Source organism: Aulonocara sp. 'chitande type north' Nkhata Bay, linkage group LG3 (assembly GCF_057382095.1).
Source record: "Aulonocara sp. 'chitande type north' Nkhata Bay isolate Kocher_YH1m ecotype deep benthic linkage group LG3, A_spYH_male_GT1.1, whole genome shotgun sequence".
NCBI classification, from domain to species: Eukaryota; Metazoa; Chordata; class Actinopteri; order Cichliformes; family Cichlidae; genus Aulonocara; species Aulonocara sp. 'chitande type north' Nkhata Bay.
This window is the reverse complement of record NC_141346.1, coordinates 63,219,105-63,246,798: the sequence shown is the minus strand read 5'-3', so window position 1 is coordinate 63,246,798 and position 27,694 is coordinate 63,219,105. Positions and strand designations below refer to the sequence as shown.

The window sequence follows — 27,694 nt, the reverse complement described above, 5'->3', positions numbered from 1 at the left end:
GATGATAACAAGTAAGACTGGTTTCTGAGTTTCACAGCTGGGGTGGACAATGTTAAGCATCAGGTTTTCAAATGAATTACAAACCAAGAACATATATAACTGCACAAACGTGTAACATAACTGATGCCTAGTTCTGAGCTTTATGTAATAAATAATGCAAAAGTTTTGGGCTGTTCACATTTATAACAAAGAAGGATGGAGGTGAACTTGTTTGCAGGAGATGTAATCCTCAGATAAGGTGAGAAGTAAATCTGAACTCTCAGAATGAAAAGCTCTTTCCTTTCACAGCGCTGTGTGTTGATGGCCTGCTGTCTGTTGCCCACATCTCTGATGATGGGATGAGCATCTTGGAGCCGCTGGAGATCACTGCCACCCATGTGGTTGTGAAGGTTCCTCACCTCTCTGGGTGGGGCATCATCTGGGATGATTTTAAGCGGCTCCTGAACATAACAGTAAATGGCCAAGTTCTGCTGTTCTTCCGACCTTCAGAGCCTGCAAGAATCAACGTGTTTCTACTCCAGGAAAATATCCCATTGTCAGAGGTAAATAGTTTCATCATCTTCACTCTGTGGTCCTCTCAGAATCCAAATGATTCTCAGCAGCTTTCTGATAATAAACTAAAGTTATGTACAGGTTTACTGGTCACTCCACTCTGATTACCTGAGACAAAGAGTCAGGCTCCATTTAGCTTTTCTTACCCACATTGTTGACCAATCACTGCTCTTCTTTATTCACTCCCAGTAATGACCCTAAGCTGTGAACATTTGATGTTTGTGACCCATAATGTCAGATCTGACACTTCACTGATAAAAATAAAATCATGGAGCTTTTTTTCTCTGCAAAGCTATTCTATCTCAAGAATGATTGTTTTTGATTCATACTGACACATGATATTCTACACCTGATATGTTTAAATGATCTCTACAGGTGAATAGACTTATTAACGTTACCAGCATAATAAACTGTCCTGTCACTGCAGGTGTCTGCCCAACAACACGATGATGCTGAATACCTCCAGACCCCTGCTGACTGTCTTTTCAGCTTCGGTCAAAGGTACAGTGTCCACTGTGAACCTGAGAGCAGGATAATACAGCCGAAGGTGAGTCAGCAGTTAGAAACTATATGCTGCTGAAATGAAATGAAAGTCCTGGATAACCCACTCGTCATGAAAATGGCACCTTTCTGTTGTTGTTTAGCAAACACAGTTTCGCTCAAAGTCTGGCCCAAATTACCATCCAACATTTCAAGTTTTCCTGAGTACAAATTCAGGGTTTGTGAGTCTGATAGTCAAAGACCAAGAGGGGAATGAAATCTGGAAATCATCTGTTTGCCTGCCAGGTAAGATTCCTGCCAAATACCAGCAGAAATTACCCTACAAACTTTTTATTTTATATTTTATAAAACTTCAACTGAAATCATACTTCTCTTTTCATCCTCAGTTCAGAGTGCTGTTAAATGTCTATCTTTCTTTGTTCCTTCAGCACCAAGAACAGAAACCTTAATGAGAAATGTCCCAGATGAGTCCGGAGTCCCGGCAGACGAGAGGCTGCTCACAGTTCGCTCACAGTTTATTGACAGAGTGTCTGAACCTGTTTTAAACAAACTTCTGGATAAACTCCTGGAGCAGCATATTATCAATGATCAGGAGATGGAATCAGTCAGATCACAGCAGAGCAAAGCAGATAAAGCACGAGACGTTATTGACACAGTGCGACGAAAAGGAAGTATAGCCATCTTACTTCTGATCGCTGCTCTCTGTGAGGAGGATCCATGCCTTTTCACAGAGCTGAACTTAAGATAAGACAGATTTCTAATAAATCTCAAAGACCACTGACAGTGTCATTATTGTGATCTTCATGTGTGTGTTGGAAACTGGACTTTAGTTCTTATTAAAACCTGGACTCTGACTAGAAGCTGAGCAGGACATTGGATGGACTGAAGCAGAGTCTGGGACCCCGGTAAGTCTCTGGGCTGCTCATTATTAGTGCACAAACCAGGAAATATGTGAAGCTCCAACCTGTAGATGCTGAACCACATCTACAGGTTGAAGAGCAACACCTCAAGTTATCTGTGACCGGCATCTGTTTCCAACAATATAACTAAAGCTGTTTTTACCTTTAATGCTGGAATAGAATAGAATAGAATAGAATAGAATAGAATTCAACTTTATTGTCATTGCACATGCACAGGTACAGGGCAACGAAATGCAGTTTGCATCCATCCAGAAGTGCTTTAGTGATATAGATATATTACAATATATATTAGCAATAATATAGATATGTGAGTATATTACAGAAATGGGTCTATTATGGTATGTTATAATGTACAAGGTATGAAGTATGTTGTGAATATTCTATAACTATAAGTATGTACAGGCTGTAGTGAGTACAAGCTATGTACAGGCTATGAACAGGATATAAATATGAAAAACTATACAGAATATGAAATAAATAACTTTACAGAATCTGGGATATACAGCTATACAGAAATGGGAACTATGCAAGTTGTAAACAGTTGTAGGATTAAAGATTATCGAATGTACAGAATGATTATTTACAGAGCTATACAGTAGTGCAGTTAAGATAAGTGAGATATGTGGATAATTTCTACAGAGGCTATATAAAGTGCTAGTGGTTGTGAGTGGTGGTTCAGTCCATGTTATTATTGTGTTTGAGGGTACAGTTGTCCATTGTGGGTGTGTGTATGTTCAGTCCATGAATAATATGTTGAATCACATGATCAGTGTTTACAATCTGATTACTGAGGTTCTCGTCTGTGCTAGCTTCTGCTTTGAGCAGCATTTTGTGTTTCTGCCTGTATAAATAAAGTTTTGCTGTTTGCTTTCTTATGCTGGAGTTTGAATTCATGTTTTTAAACAGTTTGAGCTTCCTGTTTGTGTAACCCGTTCATGTGTTACACCCGTCATTGCGTTGTGTTCTGGCGTGAAAGTAAGAGGCAGGAGACAGCACTTGGGTCTTTGGCTCTTTACTGCACATCTGCAACACAGAAATAAGTGTCTGATCTGTGTGTGTCACGCGACTGCCAGTACACCTCTCCTCCGGCCATGCTGAAAGGAGCTGTGCCTGCAGCTTCATTAACACCACAATAATATAATAAATCTAATACAACAAATTGTTTTAAAACATTAACTTAAGCTCTCAAAAACAAAAAGCATAAAATAAATAACATGTCACTGAAAAATCATTAAAAACAACTTATAAGAACAATAAACAAAATAATTCAAAAACAAATAAACAGTCAGATAAATACAATTCAATAACCAGGACCCAATATTCTAGTGCTTATAGTTCAAACATTATACTTCAGTACAATTATATTAATAACCGCCATCCAACAGGCAATACAACACTGTACTTATAAAAACAATGAATGAAAGAGTGCATCTCCAAAACATAAGAACATCTCCATACCTGCAACACAGAAATAAGTGTCTGTTCTGTGTGTGTCACGCGCCTGCCAGTACACCTCTCCTGACGAAGGAAAAAAGAGTGCATGCTGTTAAAAAAACTGCAGCAAATACGCTCACAAGCCTCTAGCGTTCAGGCTAACTTAGCATGCTAGCATTTCAGCTGCGTTCTCAGCTAAAACTCATTAAAAACGTATATTAGCAAACTCTGTCCTCCACAAAACTTATCCCGAACGAGCCTCTTAACGACAAACAAAAATGCGGCGGTTCGGCTGTATTCACATTGCAGCTTGGGGTCTGAACAAACTGAGCAACGTGGCAGTGACTTACCCCCCACCCACTTGAAACGTAAAGGCAAATAGGCGGAGCGGTTAGTGCTACGTTTGTGCAGATTTGTGCAGGTAAAATTAGCGTTTGTGCTGCTACGGTTTCCGAGATATTAAACTTTATTTTATAGGTCATTCAAAGGTCACCATCCCCCCAGACTGCTCCAAAACGGGCCAAAATGGTCTACTTTTTAAGTGCCACGTTTGTGCAGATTTGTGCAGGTAAAATTAGCGTTTGTGCTGCTACGGTTTCCGAGATACTAAACTTTATTTTATAGGTCATTCAAAGGTCACCATCCCCTCAGACTGCTCCAAAACGGGCCAAAGTGGTCTACTTTTTTAGTGCTACGTTTGTGCAGATTTGTGCAGGTAAAATTAGCGTTTGTGCTGCTACGGTTTCCGAGATACTAAACTTTATTTTATAGGTCATTCAAAGGTCACCATCCCCCCAGACTGCTCCAAAACGGGCCAAAGTGGTCTACTTTTTTAGTGCTACGTTTGTGCTGATTTGTGCAGGTAAAATTAGCTTTTGTGCTGCTACAGTATCTGAGATATAATGATTTTAATTATTACGGCCTACGCTGTATAACACCAGTGTCTGTGTCAGTGAGTTTCAGCAGCTGTGGAGTTTTGCACTTTTTCTAGGCTTGCTGCATATTAACTTTTATTAGTTTACACTTTAGTAACACAATTTATTCAGCGGAAAGGTCGATATTTCTTTTGTTACTAGTGCAGAAACGTACACAAGGTAGGCTAAAGTTTTCATTTTTTCTGTGGCAAAACTGAGTTTCATGTGAAGTGATTCACGTATACCTAAATTATTATTATTTTTTACATACCCAGTTGGCCTCTATGATTTTGTTTTGAATTATATATGTTCATTATTATTAATGTAGCTGTCTCAGAAAAAATGAAGTGTTTGCTTTGATAGATTGTTACTGAAGGGAAAATCTCCGTCCCGGGTTTCCTCCGTGGATCGGGTTTCCTCCGAGGTGTGAGCGATAAGCAGAGTTTTGTCCTTTCCTTATAAGACTCCTAATTATTCAAAGTAACACTCAGGTATGCCGTTCAGCTGGGTTAGTTACGACGTCGGGAGCAGTTAGGAGAACAAAGTGATACAGAGACTGTTCAGGTTGTTCTCCCACAATCAACTCAAAGGTTTATTAAGTATACAACAGCTTATATAGAGGAAAAAAAGGTTCGTGTGTCAGCAGGTTCTCAGTTCAAACCGGTACAGACCAAATAAGGAAACGTCTTCCTGCCTTCTGAGCAAAGAAGTATCCTTTGTGTAGTTTATCAGTTCAGCAACAATTTATGATCATCCCAGCAAAATACACTCCTAGACATAGAATACAGAGTTCTTTCATTAGTGAATTCTGAAACAAACCACCTGGCCTTTAACAAGCTCTTTTCTAAAAGATAAGGAAGGGAGGATGGGAGTAAGGAAGTGGTCTCGTCTCTGTGGTATTTTCGACCTTGGGGTACCAGCCTGTGATTCTTACACATCAATTCTTGGGTCAGAGAGAAAGAGAAAAACAACTAGTAAATGGGCCTTATTGAGTAACAGTTCTCCTGTATAATATTCCTACAAACAATATCCTGTAAATGCTAACCGTAGTGCTAAAATTCACAACAGTTCCACTCTTTTATTATCTTTAAAATAATAACTCAAAAAATCACAAATGTAATAACACAATATAAGGACAAATCATAAATGTGAAGTAAATCATAAATGTGAAACAAATCATAAATGTGACTGGTCTCTTCTTGGATAATCGAGTAATTCTCAATCTAATGCTCAATACATACATCAGGATCATCATTGATGACATCTGACACATAATCTGGGTCGATTTGTGCCAATTGCAAATACATTGAAGTAGTTGTACTAGTAGCTATACGGGTTATCATTGAACGTACACAGGGTACCACACAACAGACAATAATCATCAAAAGCAAAATAATACATGCTACAATGGTTACAAAAGCTACAATTAGTTCCTTCCATTTTCCAAACGTGTCCTGCAGCCACTTGTCTAGCCACTGACCGTGACCTGCATTGGCTCTTAGTTCTATCTGCAATGCTTCAAGTCTATTCATAGCTTGTGTGAATGAACCGTTAGGGGTGGTGTTATTGGGAATGAAAGTACAACAAACATCTCCAAACATCGCACAAACACCTCCTTTCTCAGCTAACAGCATGTCTAAGGCCATCCTATTTTGCATGGTCATTAAAGAGGTAGCAGACATCTGTTCTCCTAGGGCCTTAAGGGCCGTATTGGTCAAATTAGTATGTCTTTGCTGATGGTAATAAACATAATTGATCCAGGCTACATTTTTGTTTATCTGTATATACGGTAGTATTGAGGCAAACCCTGCGGATACTTCTCCTTGTGCCTTTAATTCCCTTGGTATCCCGCGTGGAACTCCTATAGCATCTATGTAAACGTTATGTGAGTAAGCGGAACGTTTTGTACGTCTGCTGGATACAGGCAGATCCGAGGTTTGTTGTATTAGTAGTTCTTGAGCTACAGTTACTAGACCGCAGGTACCGGTCCAATTAACAGGTAAAGCTAGTCTAAGGGTATTATTGCACATCCAATAAGCATGTGGGATTGGTCTGGTCAGGCGCGAAGCTGTAAAGCCTTTTAATATGCCTCCCCAGTACGAGTCGTTCAGTGTGTTGGGCGAATGCAGGATTGTTGAGTTATCTGAATGCGTATTTATATATGCATATAGATAAAAAGGCATATGTCTATATTGTGTCCTGTCAACACTCGCTGCTAGCCATGTTTCGTTACAGCGTGCTCCTGGAGAGTCAGAAAAGAATGTATAGTTTTGTGCGTCATAATTTATGTTTTTAAGCTTTGGTCGGTATATGCATGTCATCGAGATATTTGGGTGATGGCGCATCTGTTTTGGGGGCGAAAGAGGTTCAGTGCGGTCTTCGAGGCGCTGCTTTGGGTTGCAGGGGTGGGTAATGTTGTCAATCATGCTAACATCCTCACTAGAGACTTGTCCTATGTATATGAATAAACAATATAAAGGACTTAGTTCTACTTGCACCGCTCCAATCAGGGTTGCTGTTAAGGGCCCCTTTTTATCATTTTTGAATAGCATCTTTGTTAAGGGAAAACCTGAAATTGGGTATCCCACTACAACCTGTTCTGGGTTACCCTTTGAACAGACATAACAGTTACTGTTTCTTAAGTCACGAGCGGCTATTCTGGCATTTTCATACCAGGCGTTAGCTCCTGCTCTAGGGGGTGCAAAAAATGGTTTATTAGTGGCGTCTATGTTGTCATTTACTGATTTTAGGGAGCGTGAGGAGTGCATTAAGTAGGTGTCTTGCAAAATAGAGCATGAGGTATCGTCAGCAAAATATGACCTGCAGAAATGTGAACATGGTTGCAGTTTACAATACAAAATAGCAAAGAAAAATCCTAAGGTTAATGCGATCGATATGATAAAGAACCTAAATATATAAGAAAATATATAAGGAAAAACACAGTTCTTCAGTCGTCTCCTGGCCTGGTCCCAGGTTCGAGAGACATTGAATAAGCGCCGTGTGATGACAATGGGCATTTCATTTTCTCCATTATCAGGATGAAATGAGTCTAGCTTTATCAGATTAGACATCATGTGGTACTCTTGGCTTTCTATTCCTGCTGGATGCTCGAGTACCTTGCTGTGGCTCTTTCAGGCTTTGTGTGTTAATCAGCGATTGCATGTGTGTAGGTGGATTGGATCCGGGCGCTGGCTCGCCTGAGATGTCATCCACCCGTGTGTGTTTATTTGTTCTGGTTCCCGGCGCTGGCCCGCCTGAGTCGTCGTCTGCTTGATCCGACACCTGAGGTGGTCTGATTGGGCTGGTCTTAACCCTGCTGGCGTGTATCCACTGAGGTTGTCCGTCCGTAAGGATGCTGGTTCTCGTCACTGCCAGTACAGTCTGGGGGCTGGAAAACGCGGCCTCCCCGAGTGTCCTTGGTTTTAGCGACTTCACCAACACCGCATCTCCTGGTCTCCACTGGTGCGTTGGAGCTGTGGGGGGAGAGGCTGGGAGAGACAAACTCTCTGATAGTTATTATTCAGTGTTTCTACCAGATTGTGAACATAGTCGGACAATGCAGTATCTACATCACCTTCTAATAGCGGTGCCCCTCTGGAAGCTGACCATGGTGTTGGAAATGGTCTTCCCATGATTATTTCAAATGGAGATAATTTGGTTGCTGCAGATGGAGTCATTCTAATCTCGCAGAGGACTTGAGGAAGTAATTTGATCCAGGTCATTCCTGTTTCTATCATTGCTTTAGTCAGGCGATTTTTTTATGGTCCTATTCATTCTTTCTACAACTCCTGAACTCTGAGGGTGGTATGGCACATGATATTTCCAGTCTATTTCTAAAGTTTTAGCACACTTTTGAATTACTTCTGATGTAAATGAGGGTCCTCTATCACTGTTAATCTGGTGAGGTATTCCAAATCTGGGTATTATTTCATTGCACAACTTTTGACAGACTACTTGTGCAGTTTCTTTTGAGGTTGGATAAGCTTCTACCCATTTACTAAATTGATCCACTATTACCAGTAAGTACTTGATGCTTCCTTGTGCTGGCATGTGTGTGAAATCAATTTGTAATGTATGAAATGGAAAATCTGGTTGTGGTAAATGCTGATGTTTTGCTTTTGGTTTTCCTACATTAGTTCGTGCACATGTTAGACAGGTTGCTAATATGCTTTTTACTGCATGCAATGTTTTCTCAATTACAAATCTTGATTTTATTGCCCCTATTACCCCTCTTTGTCCGACATGACTCACACCGTGAAAATGTCGGACAAGGACTGGCAGCAGGGAAGATGGGAGGGCAATCAAACCCTCAAGATTTTTGTATAGGCCATCCCTGTCATCTAAGGTGCAGTCATTATTTTCCCAATAGGTGTAATCACATGCAGAGGCTTGCTCTTGTATGAATTTTAAATCAACATTTGTGTCTAAATAGTCTGGGAGTGTAACAAGTGGCAGCTGTAGGGGCACAGATAATACTTCCTTTGGAGGTGGGAGCTGTGACGCAGCTGCAGCCTTGGCAGTCACGTCTGCTAGGGCATTACCTGTTGCTTCGTCTGTGTCAGCTGTACTGTGTCCTTTTGTTTTTACAACTGCAACGGCCGATGGTAGCTGTATAGCCTGCAAAAGTCTTTGCACAAGATCAGAATTAGCAATCGGTTTTCCATCAGCAGATCTAAATCCTCTTTGTCTCCACAATGTGCCAAAGTCATGTACGACGCCAAACGCATAGCGGCTGTCTGTGTAAATCGTCACACGCCTATCCACATGGAGCTCACAAGCGCGTATTAAAGCCATGAGCTCTGCTTTTTGTGCTGAGTGAAATGGTAATGAGTGAGCCTCTAGTATGATGTCAGGCAATGTCACCACTGAATAGCCACAAAGAAATGAGCTGTCATTCGGCCTTGAACAGGACCCGTCCACATAAACCGTGGCTGAGTCTGGGATAGGTGTTTGCTCTAAATCTGGACGTGGTGCTGTGGATTCCTGTATACGCGTCATGCAGTCATGATCGTCAAGCCTGTCTGAGCCATCCTGTCGGTCAGAAGAACACAGCATATGGATCAATAAATGTGCTGGCGAATTGGGTGTGCTGCTCGCTTTTATGGTGAGGTTTGCTGTGGAGGTCAGTGTAGCTTCATAACCTGAGCGACGTTGTGCAGTCATATGTTGTGTAGTTATGTTTGCTAGAATGGTCGTGACCTGGTGATTGGTGTGTAGAATAGTGTCATGTGAGAGTGGGAGCTTCTCGCAGTCCCTTATCATGATAGAGCAAGCTGCTACTGCCCTCAGGCAGGCTGGCATTCCCTGAACAACCACAGGCAGTACTTTCGAATAGAAGGCTACTGGACGGTAGCCACTGCCATGCTCTTGGGCCAGTACACCTGTGCAGGTTGTGCCGTTCTCTGTGACGTACAGATGGAATGGTAAGTGGTAGTCAGGCAGACCCAAACAAGGGGCGGAGGTCAGCGCTCCCTTTAATGCATTGAAAGAGGCAGTCATTTCTGTGGACCACAGTATTCGAGGAGGCTTGTCTTTTTTTCCACACGTTCTGGATACGTAATCATGGAAGTCTTCACCGACTCGCGGGAGTGGGTTGCACGTAACCGGAAGTGGGAGGCGCACTGAGCCGTTATTTGAGACTTTATATTTTATTTTTTTTGGTTTTACAGTTGATTTCGATTTTTTCTCGGACCTGTCTGAGTTTTTTGAATTATTCTGACCCATGTTCAGTGATTTCCAGAGGGGTTTACACGCTTGAAGGATTTATGTTAGTATTTTGCTGTGGCACAGCTGAGGTTACTTTAAATTTATTGCTAGCAATTTTTGTTTGGGTGAGCAACTTCTCACTTAACGAGCAGCTTCTCGCAATACAACAGGCAACTTCCTGTGTCTTTCTGCTTTTAATTTACTTTATTCGGGGACTAAGGAAGTCGTTAGTGTATCTCTCTGGATCACTAAGTGAAACTTCGTCAGCATATCCCGTTTCTTTATGGATCGATCACTGAGAGAGGTATAATACGGTCTTATAAAAATATAAAAGACGCATATTTACCTTCGTCAGCAATCCCACTTCTTGACACCAAATTGAAGGGAAAATCTCCGTCCCGGGTTTCCTCCGTGGATCGGGTTTCCTCCGAGGCGTGAGCGATAAGCAGAGTTTTGTCCTTTCCTTATAAGACTCCTAATTATTCAAAGTAACACTCAGGTATGCCGTTCTGCTGGGTTAGTTACGACGTCGGGAGCAGTTAGGAGAACAAAGTGATACAGAGACTGTTCAGGTTGCTCTCCCACAATCAACTCAAAGGTTTATTAAGTATACAACAGCTTATATAGAGGAAAAAAGGGTTCGTGTGTCAGCAGGTTCTCAGTTCAAACCGGTACAGACCAAATAAGGAAACGTCTTCCTGCCTTCTGAGCAAAGAAGGATCCTTTGTGTAGTTTATCAGTTCAGCAACAATTTATGATCATCCCAGCAAAATACACTCCTAGACATAGAATACAGAGTTCTTTCATTAGTGAATTCTGAAACAAACCACCTGGCCTTTAACAAGCTCTTTTCTAAAAGATAAGGAAGGGAGGATGGGAGTAAGGAAGTGGTCTCGTCTCTGTGGTATTTTTGACCTTGGGGTACCAGCCTGTGATTCTTACACATCAATTCTTGGGTCAGAGAGAAAGAGAAAAACAACTAGTAAATGGGCCTTATTGAGTAACAGTTCTCCTGTATAATATTCCTACAAAACAATATCCTGTAAATGCTAACCGTAGTGCTAAAATTCACAACAGTTACCTACGTGTAGAAAACGGAATATTCCACAGCACTTAGGCGAGGGATCTTCAACTTGCGGCTCTAAAGCAACATGTGGCTCTCCGGCCCCTCCACTGCTTTTAAAAGTGATTTAATGTTTCTTAGGTTCAAATCTGTTTACTGTAATTTTCAAGTTGGTTGCCCATCTTTCCTAATTTTCAATTATTATGGAAAGGACTCACGTAGCTGGCTTCATTTTAACAAATACTTTTTTCCGTTATAAAGCTTTGATGATTCATTGTCTTATCAAATCTAAAAATAAATATTTTTATTTACATTTCCATAGCTTACACGATACAACAACTCATTTTCTAGATATTTATAGGCTCTTTCTTTTTTTTAGGCTCTAGACAGGTTTTGTAGCAGCAGGGGGAAAAGGGGCCCTTTGAAATGAAAAGGATGCTGACCCCTGACTTAAGCCACCAGGTAAACACAAAAGAAATACTGGAAAATTATTGACAGAAAAATGGAACAGTTACTTTCAAGGCTATGGGTGAAGGTGACTTGGTGTGTAAAAGCAAATATACATCAGACTGACAAAGAAAAGAGTGTTAAAATATTTTTAATTTAGAACTTTAACTTTATGTGCAAAACTGAACTTACTGATAACACACACTAGCCATTTGAACACATGTAACTGTAATGAACGAAATAAAACAGAAAAATGCAGGCAGCACTCAATATACTGTGTATAACACATGTTAAGGTTCGTTCGAGTTAGGGAAGAGAAGAAAGCAAGCCCAAGTCGAAGTAGGTGTCAAAAATAGTGATCTTTATTACACACTTTGTGCACTTAGTGTGGGAAAAGACAATTTGCAATCGAATCCTCTCGTCAACTGAAGCATCAGTCTCCTTATATTGCCTTTATGACATCACAGTTGGATCTTTACTGGAAATGATCTCAAATGATAACAATTCCCCGCCTATCCCAAAGTTTTCCCTTATATAGACATCAACTGCTACTCTTAAGAGAAAAACAAGTGTGTATTACATTGTGCATTTTGTGAAAGTGTATTTATCAGAAAAACTGTCCTCAGATGACCCTCCTATTATTACTAAGTGTGTAGGTGAACGTGCGTGTGTTACATAAGTGCGTGCATGTAAGTAGAGGCCAGCGTACGTGCAGAACTCCACGCAGCCCTGCCAGGGCCCAACAGGACTAGTGGGTCTGTATGGTGTGACTGCACTGCTCTAACGTGCAACAACTTTATATAAACAGTCAGTGTGCATTAATATTTGCTCAAAGTAACACAGATGTAATTAAAAGATTATACTGTCAACAGATTCAACAATGGTAAATGATTAATCAATGATAACTGATTGTGAGAATACAAAATAAAATATCTCCTGATCACACTCCTCCTCTTTGGCCTTTTGAAAAAAGGCCAACATTTAGAGATATTGTGTCACTCCTCCGTCCAGGCGGCTTCTCGCAACGGCATCATATGTTCCGGACCAGCTGACCCAGCTGAACCAGAAGCTATGGCCCTGCTCACCAGATTACCCAACACCTGCCTCACCAGAGGAATGAGACAACACCCGATCAGCAACAAACCTAGAAAAACTAGAAGAGAAAACATGGCAGACATAAACAATCCCTTATATTGCCCAAAAACAGATGTGAACCAGTCTCCCAGCCTTGAGTTCACGCCTGATTGCTCATGCATGGTTCTAGATAACGTTTTCAAATTTTCCAGCGCCCGCGTGACTGTTCCGTCCGGAGCTGTATTGTTGGGAATAAAGGTGCAACATAAATCTCCGAACATCGCGCACACGCCTCCCTTCTCGGCCAATAACATGTCCAGCGCCATGCGATTTTGGATTCCCATTAACGACGTCGGACCTAATTGTTCTGCAAGACCTTCCACCGCGTCCCTGGTGAGATTAGAGAGTCTCAACACATTATAATGAACATAATTAATGCGATCAACATTTTTATTTGGAGTCACCCACAGAAACACACTTTCAAACCCGGCCGCTATCTGATCAACTAACTTATACTCATCTGGAACTCCTCGGGGAACTCCTATTGAGTCTATCCAGGTTGGCGAGTCCCGTCTTGGATCATACTTGTGGATAGCTCCTGTGGCTCTCCTCCGTCTGGCTGTAGACACATCCGCACCTTGCTGTGGAATTGTCTCTAGCCTACTGCCTATGAGCATCAAAGGTGCAGCTAGGCGCACCAGAGCACACGTTCCCACACTCCCCAAGGGAACCTGCACCAAAAGGGTGTACTCCCCACAATAATAATATAGTCCACCTCTCGCCCAGGTGCCTATAATTGTGCTTGGGTCACTTACATCATTGGTAGTCCTACCTGTGATTGTCCTCTGGCACCAGCTTGGATTAATCCTTCCTAGCCTAAATCTCACTCTGTCTGTAGAAAACTCAAAACATGTATAATTATCTCGTTTTGGTGTGAATGAACCTGGTTGTGTGCGTTTATCAATTGGCGGATATAAACCTGACAAAGTGGTGCAGTTACCTGTGTCCACCGCCTCTCTAGTTAATCTCAACATGCAATTATATCCCCACTCATCCTCTGGATACAGAGGAGCGGGTTCAGTAAACAAATGTGGTCGAGCGGTAGCACAAGCAACACAATCAACCACTTTCTGCTCCTTAGCATTTTGAGCCACCCAATCTAACCAAAGATTCCTATCCCCAAAACCTGTGGCACGCTCTATCAACTCCTGAGGTTTTAACCTAGTATAATCAGTGGCAACAAACCATTTTTCTTCTGGATCCTTGTAAGTAACTGTCTCTACGGGATCTGTTTGCACCGTAAGATTCAGTGCCGAGTCATTTCCCAGCGGTTTAGACCTGGGATTAAATAAATTCACCCGAATTAACCCGAATGGATCTGTCCCTACTTTATCTACCCCTACTACTAAATAAAACGCACCTCCATCAAACCCAGGTTCAGGGAGTTCACTCCATGGTCCTAGGGAAAGAGTAATAGGGTTATTTGTAACAGAATAATCTCTCTGAATAGCTATTCCTTCAAGGGCCGGTGGCACCGTTGGCTGCCATCCTACTCCTGTCCACGCGACCACATCCTGCCAAGAACACCACTGATCCGTTACATAGGTGTAGATGTCACTATCCCATGATGGGCCCCACACCGACTTAGGGTAACACATCATTGGATGATAACAAACCCACACATTATATGTTCTCCAGCTATTCCCGTCACCCGAGCATTTAATTACCTCACACAAATCGAATGTGAACGCTGTTGTAGATCCATTAACATACCCAAACTCGACTCCGCCACTGGCTTTGAGACACCCATCATCCCCACCTGAACCAACCGCACGCTTGACTTTTTTCGACGATTTGATCGGTTCGGGCTCAGGAGCGGATAGACCTCTGTGTCTGGGCAATTCACCTGTCTGCCAAAAAACAAAGAAACACGTTATAACACTTATTAACCCCAACACCCCCGTTATTTTCCAATTTTCCCACAATTTCATGATGACTGTTCCCAGGCTCGTTTACTTTTACTCTATACTAAAAAGATAAAGTTACAAAAAGAGTATAAGGTTATGAGTATAAAAATATGCAAGTAACCTACAAAACTATTACGATTCCTTCAAACTATCAAATACTTTAGACTAGAGCCCTAGCCTATTTAAGAGCCTGTAATGGATTCCTCCTTGGCGCGTGACGCTCCTCTTCTTTCTTCGCCTCACTCAGGTTAGACTACTGAGGAGGACCGTAGCACAGGTGGAACGAGTATTATTCTGGCTCTATGTTCCCCCCTGCGTCGATTGGGTGGAGGCTAGCTCCAGCAAACTCTCGTCCGCGACTGCACACTGAGACCAATGGAACCAGGTCTCCCCTTTCCCCTTTAGACGGACAGCACTGGTGGTTCGGGCAGTTACTTCGAAAGGTCCGGTCCACCTCGGGTCTCTCCACTTTCGCTTAATGACCTTCAGCCACACCGCCTTGGCATCGGGGATGGACCTGTCCTCCGCTTTCACCCCTTCTCCAACCTGTTGTGTGAAACTAGACACAAGAGCTTTTAATTCTTTCCAACATTCAATATGTTTTCTATTACTTTTTACACTTTCTTCCGCCGGAACTGTTGTCCAAGGACCTGGAAACTGTCGTCCAGTCAACAGCTCATATGGTGTGAAACCTGTGGATTGATTAACACAACATCTTATTATCATCAATGCAACTGGCAGGGCCGCTACCCAATTTAGCCCCGTGTGAGCTGAAATCTTAGCAATTTTATTCTTCAGGTTTAGATTCATTCTTTCTACCTTTCCCTGCGACTGGGGGTGATATACCGTGCCAAATCTATGTTGTAACCCCAGCTTCTGTTCTACCTCTGCCAAATCTTTGTTTTTGAAATGAGTCCCATTGTCGGACCTAATCCGCTTAGGGAAACCATGCCGGGGGATGTAATGATTGATTAAACACTTAATCACACTTTTTGCATCCTCCCTCTTGGTAGGCCATGCCTCAGGCCAACCCGTCAAAGCATCTACACTTACCAGTAGATATCGAACTCCTCCTGGACCTGGATCAATCATGTCAGTGAAGTCAATGACAATCTCTTCACCTGGTCTTTCTGGAATGGGGAACTTACCTGCCTCTGGTTTAATCACTGGCTTCGGATTGTGCTTCCCACAGATCAGACATGTCCTAGCCTTTTCCTTGATCATATCCTTTAAAAAGGGATGCCACCAATGGCACAGATGTCTCCCCATCTGGGCGACACCTACATGTCCAAGGCCGTGCACTTCGGCAATCTTCTGTTTTGCCAAGTTGGCTGTCAACACTGGTCGACCGTCAGGTCCTCGCCAGAGACCTCCTTCTTCCCAGGCTCCTCGACTCTTCCAGATCCCCTTCTCTTCTGGGGCAGCCTCCCCTTGGGCCTTCCTGGCCTCCTCTAGCATGTTAACTCCTGATTCTTCTTCCACCGTTATTTGTACCATCTGTCGTGATGCTTTATAACCAGCTGCCTCTTTTGCAGCTCGATCGGCTTCCTGATTTCCTCTGGCCATCAGGCCGGTCCCTGAGGAGTGGCCTTTGCATTTTATGATGCTCACCTCCTCTGGATCTCCCAAGGCCTGCTCAAGTTCCTCCATTTCCTTTTTGTGGCAGATTGGTGCGTTATCTGCTGTCCTGAATCCTGCTCTTCTCCATTGGGCCAGCTCCACATGAGCTGCTCCAAAAGCATAAGCTGAGTCCGTGTAAATGTTGACTCTTTTTCCTTTTGCAAGTCTCAAAGCTCGACTTAGAGCAATTACTTCTGCTCTTTGGGCTGACTGCTGCCCTTCAAGTCTTCCAGCCTCCTTCACTTCAAATGCAGCCCCTTTTCTGCAAACTACCGCGTAGCCTGCTTTTAATCCTTCATCATCCCTGTAGCAGCATCCATCAGTGAACCAATCTTCAGCTCCTGTCAGAGGTTCTGCTTTCAAGTCTTCTCTTATCTTCTCGTCCACTTCAGCTCTCTTTGCGCAGTCATGAGGTTCTCCTCCTGACTCCATTAAATCTGCCATGTTAATTCCTTCATGTGTGAAGGTCAAGTTAGGAGCATCTAAAACTCTACACACTCTCTGTTGTGTAAGAGGTGTCATGGTGAAGGCTTGTGAGTTAACATATGCCACCACACTGTGGGTGGTCAGCACCTTCAACGGATGATCCCTCACTATATGTGTTGTCTTTTGTATAATTTTTGACACCCCAATGGCATGCTGAGTGCATCTCGGGTGCCTTGTCTCTAATGAATTCAGCCTAATGCTGACGTACATAAGTACATCTCTTCCTCCCCCTTTTTTCTGAAACAACACCCCATTAGCTATCCCGTGTGTTTCAGAAACATCAAGATAGAAGGGTTGTTCGTAATTAGGGATAGCAAGATCAGCCGATCTGGATAAGTCCTGTTTTAATGCAATAAATGCCGACTCAGTGGCCGATGTCCATGGCAGTTCAGCCTTAAGATTTCTGACACCTGCCGTTTTTACCAAATCCCTCAACAGGGCTGTTTTGCCTGCATAATTTGGAATGAAGTGCCGGCTGTATCCTGTTAACCCCAAGAATGAGAGCAACTCCTTAACCGTACGCGGTCTTGGATGTGTCAAAATCTGATCACGATGAGTGTTTAGCAGACCCACTGATTTGTGAGCAATGACATGGCCCAGAAATGTTACTTCTGGTCGGACCAACTGCAACTTTTCTTTACTGACCTTGAAACCGCACTCAGCGAGTCTCTTCAGTATGGTAAGTGAAGCTGCCGTGCATGCCGAAGCAGACGGAGCTGCAATGAGCAAATCATCAACATATTGCACTAGTGAACACCCCTCTGGGAGATGGCATGGCGATAAAGCTTCTTTCAACACTTGGTTGAAAATGCCAGGGGAAAGTGCAAACCCTTGTGGCAACCTTGTGTATCTGTACTGTTGTCCCCCATATGTGAATGAAAAATGTCCCTCAGAGACTCATGCAATGGGAGACAGAAAAATGCATTCGCTAAATCAATACATGTAAACCACTTCTGGTCTGGTGTTAATGCCGTCAAGGCTGTGTATGGGTTTGGGACTGGCACCGTGTCAGTACGTAGAATGGCATTGATGGCTCTTAAGTCATGTGCCATTCTGTACTTTCCTGTCCCATGCTTCTCTACTGGCAAAATAGGAGTATTCCAGTAGGATTGAGAGGGCTCAAGCACCCCTACTTTCAATAGCCCCTCAATGGTTTCTGCAATTCCCTCCTCTGCTTCTCTCTTTTGCCTATACTGTGGTTTCCAAATTGGCGTTTCAGACTTCAGCTGGAACAAAACAGGCGAACACGTGGCCTGGCCCACATCCGTAGGCCCTGCTGACCACAAGATGTCAGGAAGAGTCGCAAGTGCGGCAACTGCATCCGCATGGTCTGTTCTTTCTCTCCCATGAATTCTTGAGATTTGTTGATGCTCCAACATCACTGTGTCCTCTGATTGACAAGTGATACGATAAATTTTGCATTTTGGCGAGTACCAAACGTCTGGAATCTGAGTAGCTTGCCAGCCAGGTTCCTCGAGGGCTCTTTTGACCATCGTCCCCAGCTCCTTCGCCTGATGACTCCCATGGACCGCCAATGTTATATGGGGCACTGAATCAGGTCCCATTTTGAACCAAGGCCGTTGTTCGTCGGTTAATTTTACTGCTGCCGCGACGCCCTCCGGACCGACATAGATGTTTTGAGAACACACATTCCAAGTCTGGCCTTCAAGGTCAGACTGGAACAGGTCCCTGTAAATTTCATCATCATTTCTATCATAATAGAGGGTGACATGGAACGGATCCCTGGGGGAAGAGAAGACTGCCAAGGCCATAATCCAAGGTTTCCACAACTGATATTGTCTTAGTATGCCTTCTTCCACCACACGACCCCAATAGATGTCAGCGGTCGTTTGTTCACAGTCTTTCAGCAAGTACTGGTTCTTTGAAAATGTCCCCAGGCACGGAAACTCTTTTCCTCCTGGAAGTGTAACTGTTAGTCCATCAGCTGAACACATGATGGTGGCCCCCAGTTTAATGAGCAGATCCCTGCCCATCAAGTTCACAGGCACATGGGGAGACACCACATAGCTGTGCTTCAATGTCTGTTTTCCCAGCACCGTCAGGGCTGGATTGGTTGTTGGCAGCGTCATTGGTACCCCAGAAAACCCAACAACACTGACCACATGGTTGGAAAGTGTGGCACTGTTTGGTTTTTGTTTCAGTGTTGAATAGGTAGCCCCAGTGTCCACAAGGAAGGTCATTTCATCTCCTTCCACACTCATTGACAACATAGGATCTGCCACTCCCATGTTGTCTGGTCTCTGTGGGTCCCGTCAGTACAGCTCCTCCTCTCCGCCCCAGTAGCCCAGGGGATACTGAGCCGCTGGCGCCATGCCTGGGTTTGGAGCTTGATGTCCCCTTGTCTGGCCCACTCTGCCTCGAAAAGTTCCCTGTGCCTGGGGTGATGATGGATAACCTGCTTCTTGCTGTCGTGGTGTAGGACAATCACGAATCCAATGTCCTCGTCCTCCACACCTTAGGCATACATTCGGGTCCAGCATAGGTCCCCCCAGACCACGGCCCCTTGGTCCACCTCCCCTTTGGGATCCACCACGTCCCCTCAGCGACCTAGTAGTCCCCCAATTCCCCGCGGGTCTTCCTTGCCTTGGGAATTCATTGGCGGGCCATCGGTCATCAGGGTACAGAACCGGATTCAAATCTGGCCAACCAGGCCCCGGATCGCCCCGTGGCTGCGCCACCAGCATCTTCTTAGGTCCATCTTTGGTTTCCTTTTTCTTTTCGTTTAGTTTTTCTCTCGCCTCTGCCAATTTCAATTTCACTAACTGCCCTTGCGCCTCCTCCAGCTCCTGTTTTTTCTTGTTCACCTCGTCTTTCTCCAGCTCAAGTCGATGTATAATGTGCCTCTCCCATTTTGCTGAATCCGCCACCGCAAAATCAGGATTCTTTTGTAAATCTGTTCTTACTCGTTCTGGGAGACCTGCTAATACTGCAGATCGGAACCACGCCCTTGGTTCACCATTCTGCCCAGGATGTTCACCAGTTTGAAGAATCCACTGTTCTTTTGCATGCTCCATAAACTCTCTAGGGGAATGTTCTGGGGTCCAAACAATCCTAGGTGTAGTGCCCATGTTATGAGTCGGATACTTCTCACGCACTGCGTCAGAGAGAGCATTTCGCACCCTTGCATAGGGGACGTCGTTTGGTTGGCATACAGTTCTTGCTATCTCTTCTACATCTGCGAGGCCTCCTCCTCTGAAGGTCCTCCCACCGATAGCTCGGAAATCTCCCAGAGCCAATTCCTCTCCTTCTGTAAGACTTCCTAGTCTCCTCAACCAAGCGGCTCCTCCCTCCGTGATTGGGGGCAGCTGCTTCACCAGAGCCTCAAGATCTCTGATATTGTAGGGGTGGTAGACTGGTTCACCCCTTCCTCCCTTCAATAAAGGCATTGTGAGGGATAATTCCTCCTCTGTGTCACCCTGCCCTTCTTCAGTTGGCAATGCAACAGTCTTCCTCTGGTTCTTCTCAAAGATGGACGGTCTTTTATCTCTTGGTTCCTCCAGAACCCTCCCAGAGCGAAGGGTCGTCCCTCCTGTGGGAGTCTGAAACTTTGGGGCAAATTCTCCCCTTTGCAGGTTTGACACTTCTCTGGATTTTCGTGTGTTGCTTTCTACTGAGCCCGCCAAGTCCTTTTCCAAGGCATAAAGTGTTTGTGCCACGCTACGTGGTGTTGCTACGCCTTCCTCCTCCAATTTTCTCAAGAGGCGTTCCAGCTGTATCACGGCCTCCCGATTGTCAGATTCTTTTCCGAAAACGTGGCCTTGCCACTGTTCCTTCTCAGAATCATCAACCGTTGACCTCTGATTAGTTTTTCGGGTCGCCTTTGATGGCGCCTTCTGATACTGCATTGAAGGTGAGTCTTCCTCTGAAGTCCAGACCTCCTGGGATGGATTTTCCTGGCTGGGCTGTTGCAATGTCACCTGTCCGGTACTTGTAGACGCCACAGGTTGAGCTTCTTCTGTAGCTCTATCTGGGCTAAAAAGAGAGGGAGGAATCAAGATCAACCCCCGTGTAGTAATTCCTTGTGATGTCCCAGCAACTGGGTGAGGCTGACTTACCTCTGATGCAGCTGCCGCTGATTGAGACTGCATCGCTTTCTGTGCAGGTACCCCTGATTGTGGCTGCACTACTCCTGTGTCTGCCTCCACTGTGGCTGGAGCAGATGTCGATGGTGGAGGATTCTCCTGTAAGTTGACAATTCCACCTGTCACTTTTCCTGTTTTTCCTTCCGGCCCCCACATAGTACCACCCTCCAGGGCCACCACTGGACAAATATAAGGTGGGGGTGGGCCACTCAGGAAGTCCTTCAGGCTGGGATATAGCTTTCCCTCAGCCTCAGCTTCCTTTTTTAAGGCTGGCTGGATGTCGTTCACTTCCTCTTGCATCCAGTGGGAAACACCTTGGGAGATAATCATAAGCTTACAATACTTACTTTGTTTTTCCATCATAAGTTTCTTTTCAGCCTTTATTTTTCTCCCCTGGAAACGTCCTAAAGATTCCTCTTCAAGCTCCTTGATTCTCTCTTCACATTTCTCCCCTTGTCGTTGAAAGAGGGAGTGCAGAGGGATTCTGTCCTCCAATGTCTTCTGTTGATTTTCACATAATTCCTTCACTTCTTTTTCTAAATCCTGACACTGACGAGCAATCTCTTTTGAAGACGTCCCTTCAGTCATTTTAATGGCTTTCTTCAATTCCTGTATTTGCTCCTTCAGTGGCTTGTATCTCTTTCCCCCACCAGGGGTCGCCTTTTCCTCTTCAGCCATTTTGCTTTTTGACCTCACTTACCTTACCAAAATGGCCGGTCTTAGGCTCCTCCCCTAGGGGTTGCCTCGTTGTATTTTCCTTTCGGCAGTCAGAATCTCACAAGCTGGTCAAGCCGAACTTCCGCTAGGCTCCAGCCTGAGAGAGAGAGACCGCCCACAGACACACACACACACACACTCTCTAATCCTCCTTTCAAGCTCAAAGCTTGACAAACGTCTAATATAACAGTTTTAAGCACGCAAAGCCAGCGAAAATTCACTCTCACATTCACTTCCCTAACAACTACAAAGTTTTCACATACAAGAATAATCCAAACAATCTACCATGCACCGTTTTCCCTCCTTATACGAGAGACTCAACCAACTTTTAAAAGCTTTATTTACACAACATCAAATAGAGCACAGATCTCTGCCTTCTCCAGGTAGAGAAAGAAATACGACCCAACTAAAAATCTCCCAACAATCACCCAAAGTTCTCAAATTTTGTCAAGATATTTATCCCCGCACTCCTACCTTACTGGAGTTTTACACAAGGGATCATTACTCATGGAATTCTATTAAACCATAATCACATTAGGAAATCACCAACACAAGACTACAAGGTTTAATTTATTTAATATACTGAAATCTTTCAACCATACTTCTGAGACCCCCCTTCACCTAACGAAAAGAAGCTCAGAATGGCAGAAAGGGAGAAATAGGGCCGCAGCTGTACACACACACACTCCGCTCGTACTCGCGCGCGTGTGCCCGCTACTGCGCAGCACCACACTACCCCTCCCTTCTCCTTAAGGAGAGATACACACACACACTCTCTGTTCTCTGAGAGCGAGAGAAGAGAAAGGCGTTTTCGTTTTTTCACACTCTGAATCCACACAGAAAAAATTCAACAACACAAGACAGTTTATACAATTTACACTTTTAAATGCACAGACACACGAGTAATTTATATACAATATAAATAGACGTCATATCCCAGAAGAGGTTACTCCTAACTTTTTTGACTATTTTAAAAGCACCTATAGCCCAGGCCTAGCCTTGCTGGTCAATACACACCTCGGGAACGCCCTCCCGATAGCGCTCGAATTCCTAAGAAAACACCATATGCCAGAACAACTTTATCTCACTTCTCTATTTCTCTGCTGGTGTTGCTAAATTTTTGACTAATTTAAAAGCATCTTTCAGCCCAGAGCCTAGCTCTTGCTGATCAATTACCCGTCTCAAGTACGCCGCCTTGAAAAACGGTCAAATTACTAAATTCTAATTACTTTTAAAACTACTTCCCCGCCAGGAAAACACGGAGCTCCACCAGCCACGTGACACATCACAGTTCACGCTTTTGGCTTTACTTAAAGCTCAGTGTGCCCAACGTTTAGATAGGATGCAGCCAGGTCTAACCTTCTTAATCAATCAATGCAGTAGAAGGCAATCACTCATAGATTACCTGGCCATTAAGGGTGTCCCAAGATTCCCCGGTAGGCCAACCGAGCTTAAACATAACAACGCGTCCGTTGCATGTGGCGTCTGCCAAAACGCTGAACAACTGCATTCATAGAGAACCTAGCTTCTCAGTCCTAAACGAATTTACCTGTTTTTAAAAGCCTCACGGTGAGCTCTCAGCCCCCCCGTTTAATTATCTGAAGCCCGAGACCGTCTCTGCTACCCTATTAAAACCAAATTATCCCTACACTACCGATTGACTGGCTGGCATTCCCAGTCAACCCACAGTTAACCTCTTAAACCGTATTTATTTGTTTCCACACACCTTAAACCGTATTAACTTAAACACATAACTTCTTAACTCAAAATTCACCCCCAAAATGAACAACAATGAATTTAGTCAGACTACTATGCCCTATTTTAAAACTAATTAGTCAAGATCACTATGGACCAACGCCAGAAGCCCAGACTGAGTGAATATTATTTAATTAAATTTAGTTTTAACTTCCAATATAGCGCCTTTGGATAAAAATCAACAGGTGGCACTCACCTTTTCTTATGTCGCCTGGCGTCACTCAGATAGGCTGCTGGCCTTCGCCCCCTTTGTCACCTTCCACGACGAGCTGCAGGTTGCAACTCCTCCCCACCCGGCGATTTCGGCACCAGGAATTGTTAAGGTTCGTTCGAGTTAGGGAAGAGAAGAAAGCAAGCCCAAGTCGAAGTAGGTGTCAAAAATAGTGATCTTTATTACACACTTTGTGCACTTAGTGTGGGAAAAGACAATTTGCAATCGAATCCTCTCGTCAACTGAAGCATCAGTCTCCTTATATTGCCTTTATGACATCACAGTTGGATCTTTACTGGAAATGATCTCAAATGATAACAATTCCCCGCCTATCCCAAAGTTTTCCCTTATATAGACATCAACTGCTACTCTTAAGAGAAAAACAAGTGTGTATTACATTGTGCATTTTGTGAAAGTGTATTTATCAGAAAAACTGTCCTCAGATGACCCTCCTATTATTACTAAGTGTGTAGGTGAACGTGCGTGTGTTACATAAGTGCGTGCATGTAAGTAGAGGCCAGCGTACGTGCAGAACTCCACGCAGCCCTGCCAGGGCCCAACAGGACTAGTGGGTCTGTATGGTGTGACTGCACTGCTCTAACGTGCAACAACTTTATATAAACAGTCAGTGTGCATTAATATTTGCTCAAAGTAACACAGATGTAATTAAAAGATTATACTGTCAACAGATTCAACAATGGTAAATGATTAATCAATGATAACTGATTGTGAGAATACAAAATAAAATATCTCCTGATCACACACAGCATGGGGTTGTATTTTTTTCTTTTCAGATGCTCCTGTCACTCCATTTCCCAGGTCAACATAGCACTCCCACACACATGGAGCTCTCCTGCAGTATGCAGTGTAATGCCCCAAACCATCACTGGTCATCTTTCCATGGAAAGCAATTAATGCCCTCAAAGTGAACGACTTTCCTTGGAGAACCAGGTTGGAGGGAAATTCATTCAGTGGAAATTCTGTATGGTTTGCAAGGTCACTATCAATCCACACGATATCTCCAATGTTGTAGCTGTGAGTAACTGTCCCTGCACAGAGCTCATTTCCTGTGGTGCTGTCTTCTGTTTTGAATTCTGATGGACACAGAGCTGGATTGGAGAGTGGCCTGAGGCAGGTAGACTCAGGTAGGCCAAGTCCTGCTTCCACAGCCGTGCCAAGATGAGCCATACCAGACTCTTTGAGGACAGAGATGGCAGGAGAAACAAATGGCACTTCCCTTGTCATCCCTTTGCTGAGGTAGCAGTGCTGTGAAGAGCAGTGTTTGGTAAAATAAACACTTGAGATGTTCCTCATTGTCTTAGCAATTACAGCGGAGATATTGCACTGAGCATCAATTTGGATCGCAGCAGACCTCAACGAGACAGCTTCAAACATTACACTAAGCAGCTCTGCTCTCCTTCTGTAGGTTTGTTGGGTCACACTATCTGTGGCAATGGCTTTCACCAGCTGCAGGACTGGGTTTTCACTGTCTTTCAGAACAGCATTTTGAAATGTGCAGCTGTCACAGAAGGCACAACATAAGCACTGAAAAAATGCATCAAATGCACAGGTATTGAGCACAGAGATTGTCGATTCCCCTAATCTAATAGGCTTATGGAGGTTTCCATTTTTTAATAATCCCACTTTCACTCTTTTGGCCCCAAAAGTTTCATCTGCATGGAGCCATTCGGTACATGAAGAGAGGTAGGAAGTCCTCTTCCTTTTTTTGGGTGGAACAGCTAGGCCCCTCCAGTTCTCAACTGCATCCCCATCAGCCGGAAGAATGTTTGTGGTAGCATCAGATCCCACAAATGGGTGAGCATCCATTTTTATTTTGTCTTCTGCATTGTGAGTCGTCATGGATCCAGAATTGGCATCTGCGACTTTCAGTGATCCCACTGTTGCCTCATCTTTGGACTTTTCTTTTGCAGAACAAATCCGCATATTTCCCTCGATGAAGGAAAGATGACGAGCAATGAAGCGATCGACTCGAAGAGGCAAGTTGTCATGTTTGAAAAGGCCATGTTTTATGTTTTTGAAATCAGCTTCAACAGTGGCTGAACTTGCTGTGATGCTGGTGCTTTGGAAGAGAGGGACCATTATTCCTGTCCAGAGTGGCAAGTAACTTGCCAGTCTTATTATATGAGGAATAATCTCAGGGAGAAAGTGAATATTATCTCTATCCCCGTTTGCTGCAGCAAGTGACCTGCTCTCCTGACATATTTCTGTTACCCACTGTCGTAGGTCAGTCTGGATCTCATCCACTGAATCCACTCTCTCACTTTCCTCCGTCTGTTCATCTGGAATGATGATGGAGTCTTGAGCAATTTGGGCTTTCAAGTATTTCTTGCACCTTTCTGAAGGAAGAGGTGCTCCAGAACTGTCATCACCTTCTGCCTCACTGAGGGCCACAACAGTGATAGCATGTAGGAGCTGTTTTGCATGGTCCAAACATTGAGACTGAAGAAGTTTTGCTAATGACCTGACAAAGAAATCTTTAACACGATGTGTTTTCTTCTTCAGGCAATCCCACTGGCATATCATCTTGATGCAGTGCGCAACATCAACCCTGATATAACAAGGGGAGAGTTTGGCAGACTGGGTTCCAAGAAGGACATGAAAGCATTCATTAAGGTAGGACTTCAGATCAGGATGAGGAGTGAAAGCCTTGACCAGAGCTCCCAGAATTGCCAGAGAAAAGTCACTCACAGCTTCCTTTGGCACAGGTGCACCTGCACGAATCCATTCTGTCAACCAGTTTGCGATGGCATTAACATCATGTTTCTCTGACTGCATTTGCACCACTGGGACACTGGGGCAATTGTTTTCTTTCAGAATACCTTAATAAAGGAAGATATGGCCAGATTTGCCATTTGGTCTCAGCAGTTTTTTCACAACTGAACCGGTTGCATCAAAACACACAGTTGGGGGAGAATTTTTTGACAATATCTTATAAACATGCATCTGTGTTTGACTCCAGTAGTGACAGAAAAACTTGTCCAGTCCAATATCTCGGATGCTACCACTGTGAGGAACACTATATTTTAACAATTGCAGAGATGCAATGGGGTCCTTATCTCCTAATTCCAATTCTTTTCTCTCTTGTTTGGCTTTTCGCAGAGTGGCCAAATTTGGAAGGTGGCTTGGCTCAGGATCTCCAACATCCATCAGATCTGCTGCCCTCGCTGACCTCCATACAGCCGGTTCCATTCTGCCCTCACACAGCTCTTTAGCGATCTGTTCACGCAGGTTTCCAGACATGAACCGCTTGGAGTGGCCAGTGTGCAGGGAGAAATCTGTATTTCTCATGAAACACTGGAGCACCATTGGACTATTAATTGCTGGCTGTCTGTCACATGACATTTCTAACTGGCCATGACACTCCTTACAGTCGCCTCTGATGTCCAGATAATTATTGTTGACAGTTGGATGGACCTTTGCTCTACGGAACACAAGTGTACATGTATTTTTGATCTTCTTCCATATAAGATCGTTGATGATATGAGTCCAAGTGCCAGGTTTCAAAATTGTGTATTCCCTTTTTTGGGTAGGAGAAAACTTGTCATTGTATTCAACCTTTTCAGGAATAAATTTAACCCAGTCCTCAAAAGGGACTTCTAGTTCAAAAGCTTGACAGTTTTCTTGTCCAGGAGAAATGCAATGTGAATCTAACTCTCCTTCATTATTACTTTCCTGATCACTGATTTCCAAAGCTGACCAGATGTTGTGTCTATTTAGCTTCACAAAAGTGTACAGGGCCTTTGCTGACATCTTGTCTTCTAGCTGCTGACTCAGCTCTTTCCAGACTGATGCAGCTGGAGTGGCTATTTTGCCATTTTGGACTATGGCCTCTTTTGAATTGCAAAGAACTGCAAAAATGGAAACCTTGTCTACAGATGGCTTTCGAGGCATCTAAAAAAAAAACCACACTATGATTATGATGGAGCAAAATGTGATTTCTGAACTATATACACAGCCAGGAGCAACCCCTCCCCCAAGTTCTCCACCAATCTACACTTTCATATTTTGTGGAATTATTGTTTTTAAGATGGAGCTATTGAATTTGTGTACTGTACAGCACTTTAGTCCAGTGTGCTACATGTTTTAAAGTGCTTTAGAAACTTTTTTCTTGGACATTTTTGAAAATGTTTAACATTGGAAAAAAATCATTTTGATCCAGACAGTTAGCTATATCATGTATTAACTCAGTAACTAAAACCTCAG

At 43.7% G+C, this 27,694-nt stretch overlaps 2 protein-coding genes and 1 long non-coding RNA gene across 3 annotated transcripts in view; 2 read left to right on the top strand and 1 right to left on the bottom strand.

Annotated features, from left to right (window-relative positions):
• Positions 1–1,953, top strand: part of LOC147336525 (NACHT, LRR and PYD domains-containing protein 1-like) — a 44,747-nt gene extending 42,794 nt beyond the window's left edge. The window contains exons 10-13 of the mRNA XM_086286198.1: positions 289–542; positions 980–1,099; positions 1,197–1,338; positions 1,482–1,953. Coding sequence (XP_086142324.1) covers positions 289–542; positions 980–1,099; positions 1,197–1,338; positions 1,482–1,801 — 836 coding nt within the window. The 3' untranslated portion in view covers positions 1,802–1,953. The remainder of the gene's footprint in view (positions 1–288; positions 543–979; positions 1,100–1,196; positions 1,339–1,481) is intronic.
• A 16,496-nt stretch (positions 1,954–18,449) lies between these two features.
• LOC147336524 (uncharacterized) lies at positions 18,450–21,920 on the bottom strand. The gene has a single exon (XM_086285450.1). It carries the CDS (start codon positions 21,463–21,465, stop codon positions 18,958–18,960), a length of 2,508 nt encoding a protein of 835 aa, XP_086141576.1. The 5' UTR covers positions 21,466–21,920; the 3' UTR covers positions 18,450–18,957.
• A 3,071-nt stretch (positions 21,921–24,991) lies between these two features.
• LOC147336523 (uncharacterized) lies at positions 24,992–25,468 on the top strand. Its single transcript, XR_015128304.1, has 3 exons — positions 24,992–25,040; positions 25,138–25,285; positions 25,402–25,468. It is a non-coding gene; the product is annotated as an uncharacterized LOC147336523 (long non-coding RNA).
• Positions 25,469–27,694: the final 2,226 nt, after the last annotated feature.

Bases quoted from the DNA above. Each gene is read 5' to 3' on its own strand.
- LOC147336524 (XM_086285450.1), bottom strand. From the start codon at position 21,465: ATGGCTGAAGAGGAAAAGGCGACCCCTGGTGGGGGAAAGAGATACAAG.